Source organism: Etheostoma cragini, chromosome 7 (genome assembly GCF_013103735.1).
Source record: "Etheostoma cragini isolate CJK2018 chromosome 7, CSU_Ecrag_1.0, whole genome shotgun sequence".
Lineage (NCBI taxonomy): Eukaryota > Metazoa > Chordata > Actinopteri > Perciformes > Percidae > Etheostoma > Etheostoma cragini.
Genome location: NC_048413.1, coordinates 13,859,455 through 13,871,402, shown reverse-complemented (window position 1 = coordinate 13,871,402; position 11,948 = coordinate 13,859,455). Strand labels below are relative to the sequence as shown.

General features: G+C 42.2%; 1 protein-coding gene across 7 annotated transcripts in view; it reads right to left on the bottom strand.

Annotated features, from left to right (window-relative positions):
- LOC117947620 (neuron navigator 1-like) overlaps window positions 1-11,948 on the bottom strand; it is an 85,799-nt gene that overhangs the window by 10,548 nt on the left and 63,303 nt on the right. For 3 of the 7 annotated variants that reach the window (XM_034876711.1, XM_034876716.1, XM_034876712.1), the window contains exons 9-17: window positions 8,770-9,073; window positions 4,627-5,389; window positions 3,979-4,500; window positions 3,026-3,067; window positions 2,197-2,345; window positions 1,889-2,068; window positions 1,693-1,772; window positions 1,481-1,504; window positions 1,217-1,294 (exon numbers count right to left, since the gene is read on the bottom strand). In XM_034876711.1, the coding sequence (XP_034732602.1) occupies window positions 1,217-1,294; window positions 1,481-1,504; window positions 1,693-1,772; window positions 1,889-2,068; window positions 2,197-2,345; window positions 3,026-3,067; window positions 3,979-4,500; window positions 4,627-5,389; window positions 8,770-9,073 (2,142 nt within the window). The remainder of the gene's footprint in view (window positions 1-1,216; window positions 1,295-1,480; window positions 1,505-1,692; window positions 1,773-1,888; window positions 2,069-2,196; window positions 2,346-3,025; window positions 3,068-3,978; window positions 4,501-4,626; window positions 5,390-8,769; window positions 9,074-11,948) is intronic. The other 4 variants (XM_034876714.1, XM_034876718.1, XM_034876713.1 and 1 more) reach the window with 2 other exon arrangements.

Genomic DNA, 11,948 nt, shown 5'->3' with positions numbered 1-11,948 from the left:
TGTGTGTGTGTGTGTGCCAAGGGCTAAGTGGCTTTGGGGAGAGGTTTAGGAGGAGGTTAGCATTATTCAGGCTCCACACATAAGAAACGATGAGAAATGTGCTGAGAATGCACAGAAATAATCTATAACTGACATACCACAATTTGGATTTAAAATCTCTCTCTGTGCATATCTTTCCTACTTCATCTGAAGGGTAAGTATCTTGCCTTGTGTGATATATGAAGCGTTTTTGGTTGGCAAGCAATACTTGCATATTTAAAAACAGGTCATGAATATACAGTGTAGTTTTTATAAAAGGCTTAATATTTTTCCTTTTCCAGAGTTGATGGGGACTATTTTCAGATGCGAATTTGGTGAAACAATGAGTATTTTAGGCAGCAGGGTGGTGTACTGTATGTGGGGAAAAATAAACTACAGTGCCCATGTTCATCATTATAATATATTTTTGGACAACAATAGAGCTCTATTTCACTGAGGAATGAAGTATATTAGGCTTTGGGCAGAAAATACTTGTTACTAGGATCAATTCAATGTTGTTGTTGTTGGTCTTTGAAAGTGACACATTGAAAAATATAGAAAACCATCAGACTTTTCTTTTAAAAGGTCTCGATCAACTGACTGAAAAATCAAAAGCGTAACTCCAGCAGCAATACACTGGTGCACATCTTTTTACATTAAGCAGTATGAAAGAAAAAATACAAGACTGTTGAAGGCTCCCTGACATTGCTCTTTCTTTGCCTGCTGTCGCTTGTTCAACACTCGTGATGTCTTTATGAGTATCAGTTACCTCTGCCTCAGGGTAGATGTCACTGAGGTGGACAGTTCATCAAGACGAGTGACAAGAATAGGGTGTAAAATTGGAGGGAATGGCTATTACACATTTGTTGCCTCGGGGTGAAAGGCTGCACATTGTACCTCTAATTATGGCAAATGTCATTTGTATAGATAAGAGTGTGGTTGCACAAAGGTATTTTCTTTTTTTATATTACTAGGGAGATGGGAAATTCCCTTTAAGGAATTTCTTTGAGAGTTGAAATCCACTTGGGGATAACATTTTAATTATTTAAGAATATTTGCTAAAGACATTCAGTTAAACTTGTATGTTTTTAAGGGGACATTTGAGGCTACTGCAAAAGGAAATAGGTTATTTGGGTGATTTATGCAAGACGGCACTATTTATCAATGATAAGTAGGGTAGCAGACAATCAGTACATACGTTAGCTGTCAGCTGTGTCGTCAGGTTAGACACCTTCTCCTGCGACGATTCCAGCTCCCTCCTCAGTTTACGTATTTGCTGTAAGGAAAAACGGGCATGTTGCATTATACTAAAGTTGACATTGGCTGAGATTAAGTGACTCCGAGTGGATGTTGCCCATGAAATGAATGACAGACTTGTTCTCCCACAGACAATAGAGATGAGAGTGATGGATGAAAGGACAGAAATGAGACAGAGAAGAAGAAAGAGCAAGAACCAACTTACCTCTCCCTGAATCCTTTCTTCAGCCTTTGAAAGCAGTGGGAATAAGAGTCAAGGTGTTACATAAGACAAAAGGAGAGGAGTAGAGAGGAGAGGAGACTAATACAATATTGGGCGTACCCAAGAAAAAAGTCTTGTCTATTTAAAGTGTGAAATGAGACAAAAGCACCAATCCCACTCCCATGTAAATACATCTTATGCCGAAGCGTAGCTACCTGATTCTGCATGCCGCCCACACTCACCGAGGAGTAGCTTGACGAAGCATTGGACGCCAGAGAGAGTACAGACCCATGAACTAAAAGGTATAAAACAATAAGAAGCAACAAAATAAACCAATTAGAAAATGAGTTTCGCAACAACAATGAACAACACTGTTGAATAACAGGTATCACAATAATTCAGTGGGCTCACCCTCGTCTGTCTCCTTGTCTCTGAAGGATCCAGAGCGAACCATTCCCATGCTGCGGGGGCGTTCAGCCAGCGACAGCGTGCTGCCCAGCGGAGATGCTCCGTACAGCTCCAAAGAAGCATCGTGTGTTGGGATGCTGTTGGATCGAGTCATCCTTGGAGGTCCGCCGACAGGGCTGGGCACTGGAAAGAGAGCAGAAGTGTCAAAGGAAAGACAGTTAACGATGTTATACATGAAATGCATAATGTAGTGTTAGCACTATTCTCATCAGCACTCTTTTCAGTGTGTGTGTGCCTGTGTTCAAACTCACTCGTACTGGTCTTAGAAGTGCGGGGCAGGGAGGTGGGTGAGGACAGCAGGGGAAGATTGAGCGAGTCGGTCAAACTGAGAATAGTATGAGAGTGTCTCCTCTCCCCTTTCTCCTTCCCTTCCTCCTCAACCTGGGAGGCACCGCTAAAACTGCATGGACAAAGACAAAGTTAGTGACACTGTGAATGGTTAATAAAGAAACCATCAGTCATGAGAGGTATGTCATTTTTACGTATTGGGAACGTCATGTTAAATGCTATCTGACAGAGAGCACACAAAAGTAGTCAAAGTCAAACAAAAGAAGAGCTATGAAAATAAGTAAGAAAAAATTAAAAAACATCTGCTTTATTTTTAAACCCCATTTATCATCCATACGTAGGATACAAACATTTAATACATTTTAAGAAAACATTAAAATATACAGTAGTGACTAGGAAAGTTTTTCAAATTGTAATATAATATATTTTTATATTTGTTGTTGTTGACCTTTTATTAACAAATGGCAGATTGCTTTTGAATGCTAAATAATGAGGGTTAAAATAAAGTCTTACCCGTAACAATCTTTTTTTAAACAAGTGGAAAGACAAACACAATGTTGCCAGTGGGACCCAATGAGATTTTGAGGGAATTAAAGCAAGATTTATGGAATTCAATGGACAGGGATGATCAGGATTACAGTAACACAATCTGTCATTTAATAAGGATCTAATCGATCGTATCTGTGTGTGTGTGTGTGTGTGTGTGTGTGTGTGTGTGTGCAATGAGAGACTGTGCCAAACTATCAGTGCATGACAGTGTGTAGCTGTACAGTATGTGTGTGTCCCACTTACCTTAAACCTTTCTTTGGCAATGTGTTTCTGTCTCTCTGAGAACTGTGGAGATTAAACAATGACATCATTTAACCACTGCCACAGGGAGTTATTAAAATCTCAAGAGCAGGCAGCAGGCGTAAAGAAGCACAGTATGACTGGCAGCCAGCTGGTGTCGGCCAGTAATTATGACTTCAGTCACTGGGGCCCATACAACACTGATAATTGGCCTGCAGTAATAATAGCCTAAAACCTCTCAGTCTGTGTGTGTGTGCGGTTATAGTTTCAGTTCATGATGAATATACGATTTTTAGATTTCTTTTTAATCCATATTCTATCATTTGGGCAATATTTAGCATCTCATACATAATTGACTGTACAAACATATGAAATATACAACACATTTTAGTTTGTGATGCCATGGGATGGAGATAGGCATCCTCTTGCATTTTACAAGGCTGTTTGTTGTCTCCGGCTTTCTGTTAATCACAAATAAATGTTTGCAAAAGCTATCAAAGTCTACCTCTGAATATACCTCTGAACCTCTGAATAACTCTAATATTCTTAAGTATATTCTGAGTCTATCCTACAGAAATCTCTATCAGTCTACGTTTGAATTATTATCTTGTTTTTAAGGTTTAAATAGGTGTTGTTTCTTACTCTTGATTAATGCCACTGCTGTCAAAAATGAGCTTTTCCAGTCTGAGAATTTTGTCATCAAAAGGCAACCAAATCTTCTTTTGACCTGCCCACTCAGTAAGGGGCGGGAGATGCATTATTGCATTACTTTCCTGACCACTTGCGCCTTCCCTGAACAACAGTTAAGGTTGGTGCAGTTCCTCGGCAGACCAGTAGGTGGAGATACATAGCAGCATTACAAAAATGAACATGAACAAAACATCTGCTTCGCATGTATGCATTCATGTGTTTTTGGGTTTAAAATATATGCACAGTTGAAGGTTATTGAATCTCACCTGTCTGTAAGAGACAATGAGGCTTTACTTCCAGAGCTCCAGCTGGCAGGAGGGCCTCTGTCTTCCTGTCTATCTTTGTGCCTGGACTCTAAGGTGGTGTAGCCTCTCACCAAACTGTCCCTCTCCCTTGCCTTCTCCCTCTCCTGGGGCTCTGGGGCTAGACTCATTGTGAGCGGCAGCGACTCCATGCTGCGATGCAGTCCAGACAGACGAGGGTAGATCAAAGGAGAGGTGCTCCCACCGCTCCCTTGAACCCCGAGAGAAGAGACCTGCCTTGGCCCCAACCCTGCCCCTGAGCTTGAGAAGCAGGCCGAAGAGTTCACATTAAGTAAAGGAGCAGGGCTGGGGGTCAGGCAGGGGCCAGTGGAGCTGCCTGCCGAGCTGGCCAGGTCCTGGAGCTTAGAGTAGGGAGGAATCTTAGGTGGCAGGGACTCCTGAACTCCCACTTCCAGGCTGTTTGAGTTCAGCTTGTCAAGATGGGCCATGGATGGAGGTTTTGCCAGGCTGCGCATCCCAGATAACCTAAAGACAAAGACAGACAATACTGAAGTTAATGCATATTCATTTTTTGTTTTTTATATTAAATTGAGTTGAAAAATACTGAGAAATGGCCCCGTGTGTGTTTTTTGTAGTATATGAAGCTGATACCTGTGTGGGTTGGGTGAGGGCAGATCCATGCCCTTGCCACTGCTGGGAGGTCGCAGCCCCTGCAGCTTGCCTCCGTTCTCTGAGGGGGTCTGAGCAGGGCTGCCCTTCAGAGACCCACTTCCACACTCAGAGTCAGATACCACAGCTTTGGCTTTAGCCCTCTCTTTCTCTTTCTCTCTGTCTGTCTGATTGACAGGAGTGGGACTCGGGATCCCACGACCACCTGCCTTGCTCAAACCAGAACCAAGCCCTGAGGTGGGCTCTTTAAGCCTAGAGCCCTGGGGCGGTTTGATCAGCCCCGAGCCTATGTCCATGGTAGTGCTCACTGGGCGAGCTGAGCTCGGCCGGGTTAAGGTCAGGGTGCTTGTCTTAGCTGGGCGAGGCAGAGAGCGGTACTGGAGAGACGTCCTGGCAGTTGGAGATAGAAAACCACTCTGGTCGGTGCTTGAAACATCTAAACTTGTCTTACGTCCTCCACCACCTCCACCACCACCACCAGTCCCTGGTTTGACAGGAATACCCGACGTTTTAGGGATCTTCCCCGGATTGTGTGTGCCGTTATTGGTAGCTGTGGTAGGCTTCTTGAAGCCAAAGTTTCCACCAGTTGAGGGCCTAACAAGGCCGGACGGAGGTTTACGTTGCTCACCAGCCCCGGTGCCATTTCTGGGTTCTTTACCGGCATCAGAAGAGGAGCGCTGAAGGCCGGAGTTCTTCACTGTTAACCGAGACTTATCCATTGGCTTCCCATCTGACTTTACTGTACCTAGAGAGGTAGAGAGAAGAACTCACTGATGAGTAACTTGAACAGTTTAAAGCCTGAAAAGACTCTGGTGATGAGTGAGATTAACTAAGCCTTATTAGGACATGATATCTTATCTGACCACCCACAAGGTCTGACTGTCTGCTGATAAAAGCAAATCCCTGCCTGACTCTGAGCAGAGAGACAGTGTGTAGACCAGACTCTCACACTGTTATCATGCAGTTACTCCTCTTTTCCATCCTGATGAACTAAAACCATTTGCTGTGGCTTTCCAGTAAGTGTATGTATGTGTGTCACAGCTGCAGAGTGCTGAGATTAACATGTGTGTGGAAAACTAGTGTTCACATTCACTAAGCAGGTCTGCACGCGCATGCATTAAACACCCAGTATAACTGAGTTTGTCTACTCAATGGGGAATGAGGGCGGCGTGAGAGATAGCCTGGTGGAACGGAGGTTGAAGGACAATTATGTTATTTTGTTCCCATCTGTACATTTCCCAGTTGGCAAATTAATTGGACTTGCTTGGAAGTTATTATGAGAAAAAACTACTATATTATTATATGTGCACTGTATGTACCACCCACACAAGTGCTAGCCCACACTACCCACACTCTTAATTTGTATCTAATGGGAGTTGTTATGGGAGGTTTATATACAAGGCATTAACAGAGTCAAAGAACTGCTGTTGAATGGGACCCACCGGCGTGCTGCCTTGGGACATCTGGAGTCACTTAAAGGTACTGAAAACCCCGCAAAAAACACACACATAGGGCCAGACATTTATACCACACACACTCAGAGTTCTCAGTGATTGGATCTTATAGGTATATGACACTGACAACACATTATACTTGGAGTTCTTTTTTGTAAATGTGAAAATTGGGTTTACAAGTCAAGTCATAAACTCAATCCATCGTATAACCGCAACACTGCACGTTCCAAGAACATTAAGCTGCATTAACACACACTGCCAACAGGGCTGGGAGAACCAAACACACACACTGACAGAATGCAGTCATACGTATTCATTTTGACTTAAATGAAGTTTGATTTACTGACATGGGCTATTGAGACAGTGGAGCTCAACGTTGCGTGTGTAGAGACAGTGAATCACCATGTGTCTTGACGCAGGAGGCCTGTGCATGTCTGAAGTTATACAGGCAGACAGAGAAATACTTTACATTTATAACACTGCCGTCTCCACATTTATAGTCTGCTTCCCAAAGTCTTCTTCTATTTAAGGCCACTGTGGTAGAAGGGGGCGCAGTATGGAATGATGTATCCACACAAACTCATATTCCTGAATATTATTCCCAGTGTTTTCCCAGGAAAACGAGCCACCTAATTCCTAGACTCCACATTGTCTCCCGTCGTCAAATTGTGGATGTTGGTTCCAAAGCTCCAACAACATCTCAAAAAACAAACCAACCAGTGTTAATTCTAGTTATTTTTTCTAGAAAAGCAACACTGAGTAAAACTCAATGTAAACATAATAAATGTTCACAGGGCACCAGTAAGTAAATAAAGTACATAGCATATAATATAAATAAATAAATAATTTATGTTAAAGTCAATTTTGAGTCAGTAAGTTAAAGAGTTTGAGGCAAAATGTAAAAGTATCTGGAAGGAAGACTGTGTAGTATTACCGCATTTTTTATTATTTTCAGTTAGTACAAAACAATAACAGATTGTCCTGAAACAATAATTAATTTGTCTATTAATTGCAATTGAGGAGTCGTTTAAGTCATTTATCAAGGAAAAACAAATAATTGTTAGTTCAAGAATTTTAAATATTTGTGCTGTTCTTCTCTCTTATATACTGTATTATTGTAAACTGAATATATTTGGGTTCTGGTTACCTTGTGCTCCGGAAACTTGTTACAATTTCTTATTTTTAGCCATTTTCTTTTTTTTTTATAACATAAACAATCAATTGATAAAGTTAAGCTAAAATCATCATAAAAATGAGTAAATGATAATTATTATAATTGTTAGTTTCAGCTCTAAACAAAATGAACCAAACCTATGTTTATCATGTGGTTAGTATATAGTGCACACTACAAAATATGCTACATAATAAGTAAACAGTATGGAAGTTCATATCTATCCCTGGAAATGTTGCGTCTTTAAAGATCTCACACTTTCTGTGTCTTTTACACACACACACACAGACACATACACACACACACACACACACACACACACACACAGCCAAACCTCAGAAATGAACTGATTTCCAGCATGAGAGATAGAGACCGCTCTAACTATCTAAGAAATTCTGCCGCTCACATGGATAAATTCATGAAATCCTCCTCACTCATGAGCTACAGCAACCTTTAACAGTCTGCTTTAACTTCTCTCCATTATCTGATTAATTAGAGTCTGAAACTCTGTGGCAGAGTGAATAACCTTGATAGCAGATTCATGGCATTCACATCAATAACAATAACAGCCTGACACACAGATCACAGGCTGGTTCAACACACGTGTTTGGCATATCTGTCATTTCAACAGCTGGCAATGAAAACACAGGACAGTCCCACAGAAAGAGGACTGTTTACACAGACACTGTGTAACTAGATTGGCCAACAACTATTATCCTGTTTTTGGTTGTCTTTATGTGTACGTGTATGCATATGTGTGTGTATTTAAGTGTGTGCGTGCGTGTTTGTGTGTGTGCTTAAGTTAACAACACACAGATGGTGTGCTTAAAAGGCAGATGCACAATCCACACTATTGTGCTCTTTATGTGTGAGAGTGTGTGCGTGTTTAGTGTGAAGGGTGACACTCTTTAAGGCTGGCACAAACTCAGACAGGTCTGCACTCACACACTATTACAAACACACACCGTCTCTGGTCTAGTTGTTTTGGGTACAAGGCCTTTATTTAAGTTCTATAAATTATTTCTGTCTGGCACAAAAACAAAGCTTGCACAGGAAAGGCTGGACCAATAGGAAGAAAAAAACACGGTTGGTCAGAGTGTGTGTGTGTGTGTGTGTGTGTGTGTGTGTGTGTGTGTGTGTGTGTGTGTGTGTGTGTGTGTGTGTGTGTTTGTGTGTGTGTGTGTTCGTGCGTGCATGCGTGTGGTTAGCTGGCAGGAAGGGAGTGGGTGGTGATGGGCGTTTGATACATGGCACCACTTTCTAAAGGCCCGGAGGGTGGGCTGCAGCTGTGGATGAATGTGTAGGACAAAGACAGAGAGTGTGTCTATTAATGTGTGTGGGTGTGAGACTGCCAGAGAGAAGCAAACATGTGTCAGTCTGCTCAGGTTATGAAACTATTTCAAGTATAGCTATATTTATACAGTATAATTCACCTCACTAAATGTGTCTGTATGTTTTAGTGTGTGTGTGTGTGTGTGTGTGTGTGTTTTCTCCTCTCACCTGCCACTTTCAACCCACTCTGAGAGGTGTGTGTGATCGGGGAGGTCACTCCAACAGGTGGGTTTCGTCCTTTCTTCAACACGTTTCCTTGACCTAGGGTCTGAGGTTTTTTCAGTTCGCCCTTCCCTCCACCTAGCCCCTCCCCTTGCGTCCGGGTCTTTTTCCATTTATTGGCTGATTCGGACTTTAGACTTCCTGTGTCGTAGACGCTGCTGCCCTGGCTCTTGCGGCTGGGTTTTGTATCGTCAGTGTCCCAGGACAGACCACTCTCCACCAGAGATCTCTTCTCTGCATCTGTACGCATCTAGAAAGAGAAAGACAGACACAAGACACTGTGTCAAGAAAATGTTTAGGAAAGAATACATTTGTGTGTGCCACTACTAAAATCATAATACTATGAAATACAACAAGAACTGTATTCCATTTGTGCAATCTTCCAAACTCTTTCCCAATACTACAACTTTTTGTTAAAAAAACAATCTAGCTTCTCTTGGATGATTTTGACTCTTTTCTCATCCCTTAACACAATCCACAGAGTGAGCTCGGGGCACTGGGAAGAATGAGCCAATGGAACAACTCCTTGGATCATTTATGCAAAAAAACATTGGGAATCTCTTGAAATCTGTACTTAATGTTTATCACTGGCCACAGTTTGGCATATGATGAGGTGTGTGAACTCAGACAGAGCCTCAGACTCTGCCTCATCTTGATGCTTTCAGAGCAAAACAACATGTCTAACTCAGTTAACCCCAAAACGCATTCACTGATGTCTCATCTCGCAAGTCTGAATCCTACTGTATGCTCTATTTGAACACTTCAAAAGAAACAGCAGGGCAAGAAACTGCCCAACACAGACACACACACACACACACACACAAACATTGTGTATGCATTTACACAAACAGCACACTACTACAAATAGTATGTCAAATGTTAAATTAAAAGAAATGTGAGGTCACTAATGAGTCAAAGTCTTCTGTGTGTGTTTGTGGGCATTACATATGGAAGTGTACTCATGACATAAGATTTAAGAGAGAGCAGATAACAATTTTGTGCACTACTCAGTCTTCAGGTTAACCTTAATTAGTTTTAAATCCTTCCTTAACTGAAACCCATGCACAACTGCTGTTACGTGTGTAAGTGTTCATAGTAGTCTGCATGAGGACCGATATTTCACGGAAGCAGATTATTTTTCCCCCTCCAGGAGACTGACAGTTACACAATGCATCAGGAGTGTGTGTGTGTGTGTGTGTGTGTGTGTGTGTGTGTATGTTGCATCCAGTGGTTCTCATAAGGACTCATATGCTGAATTCCTTTTTTATTAAAACCAATAGACCCCATGGACAGGTTCACATCACATGAGGAGGAGATATAATTGTGTCTTTGTGTGTGTGTGTGTGTGTGTGTGTGTGTGTGTGTGTGCGTGCCTGTGTGCAGGTATGTACATGTGTCCTGTCTTGTTGATAAAACATTGTCATTTCATACATTCCCTGATTATTGAAACAGATAGCCATGACAAAACATAACAACACATAAAGACAGATAGGCAGGCAGGCACGCAAGTAAAGTGAAGACGAGGTATCATAACTGAATACTTGGTCTATCTCCATGTGTGGAAATGAGGAAATATGAGATTTGTACCACCTACATACACCACTTTCTGGCTTTGATTCTCTCTCTGACTTCTTTGTGCCCCCGTCTTTCCTCCAACCTTATATCCTTATTCAGTACGTTATGCAACAAGTGGGAGAGATGAGGAACGAATGTAAAATCAGAGCTGTCTTTGAGGGAATTAAAATCAACAGGAGCAAAAAAGGCAATAGGAGGAGTGATACAGAGGAGAAAACGGAGACAAAGAAATGGCTTCGGGACACAAAGACAGAGAGAAACCGATAAAGAAAAAAAACATCAGCTGCAAATGGCGAAAGAACTGGAACCATGTGTGTGGGGTGCATGATGAGGTGATGGTTGGTTACCATGGTAATGATGCCATAGGGGGGTTATGGTTGCTATGACTTCTGCAACTAGGCGTGGAGGGAGGTGCCCCGGTTCTTGCGGCTCGCTGGCCTGGATGCAGAACTGCAGATGGCCCTGTGTGTGTGTGTGTGTGTGTGTGCGCGCGCAGATGGCCATTCTAGACCTGTTTTTCAGTAAACGGGGGAAGACAAAGACCCGCACTCTCAGCATCCCTACACTTCGGTTGCCATGGTTACGCTGATTCCCTCTTGCTCCCTCAATCTCTCGTTGTCTCTCTTTCTCCTCCTACATCCGTCACATAAAGCACATTGTGGAGGTGTGACCTACATCACACACTTGAAAACAATCCTCCCATCCCCACAGTGAATGTTTAAAGGCGCTGACACACCAACCCAAGTATCAGCTGTCGGACAGTCTGGCAAGGTTGGTGATTCGAGTCTGTTTGGTGTGTTCCATGCCGTCGTCAGTTGGAGGAGCTGTCGGCTTTAATTTGGGGCCAATTTGACTTGTTAAATCGGCCATTTGGGCAGTCATACTCAATGACCAATCTGATTGGTGGAGTACTAGCCCTTGTCTAACAAATTAGCGCACTTGTGATAAACACCGGAAATGACGTACGTGACAAACGCCTCTCAAAATCTGACGAAAATCTTTCAAACAAGCAGATTCAGCAACTGATTGGCCTATTTCTTTCTTAAAATGTTTTCAAGAACAAATTTCGGTGAACTATTTTTGTAAAATACTAGATCGTATTCTGAACGAGCCGTCAGTATGGTCTGTTTTAAAATTCAGGAGAAGCCAGACCCGTAGACATATGTCTATGGCCAGACCTTTGTAATGCGTTTCATCTCCGGTTTTTATTTGTTTGGGAACAATACAGACTAGCGCCGCCTGTTGTTATGGAGTTGTATTACGTCTCACACGCAGAACGTAAATAATTAATGGCCAACGCATCCAGTCAACCAAGAGTTGCAAATGCGGAAGTGCCTTAAACCTGCATTCTGCGGTTCCAAAAGGAGGCTGGTTTCTGTAGAAGTCTGTGAGAGAGTGACTCACTTCTCACTTGATTTATTACCTCAGTAAACATTTACATAATAAGTTTAAAGATAATCACTATGGACATTTGTTTCAGTTAGGCTAATTGTAGTACTGAACTGGACCAAAACTACAGGCTCTGGATCAGCTAAATCTGAAAAAACCTT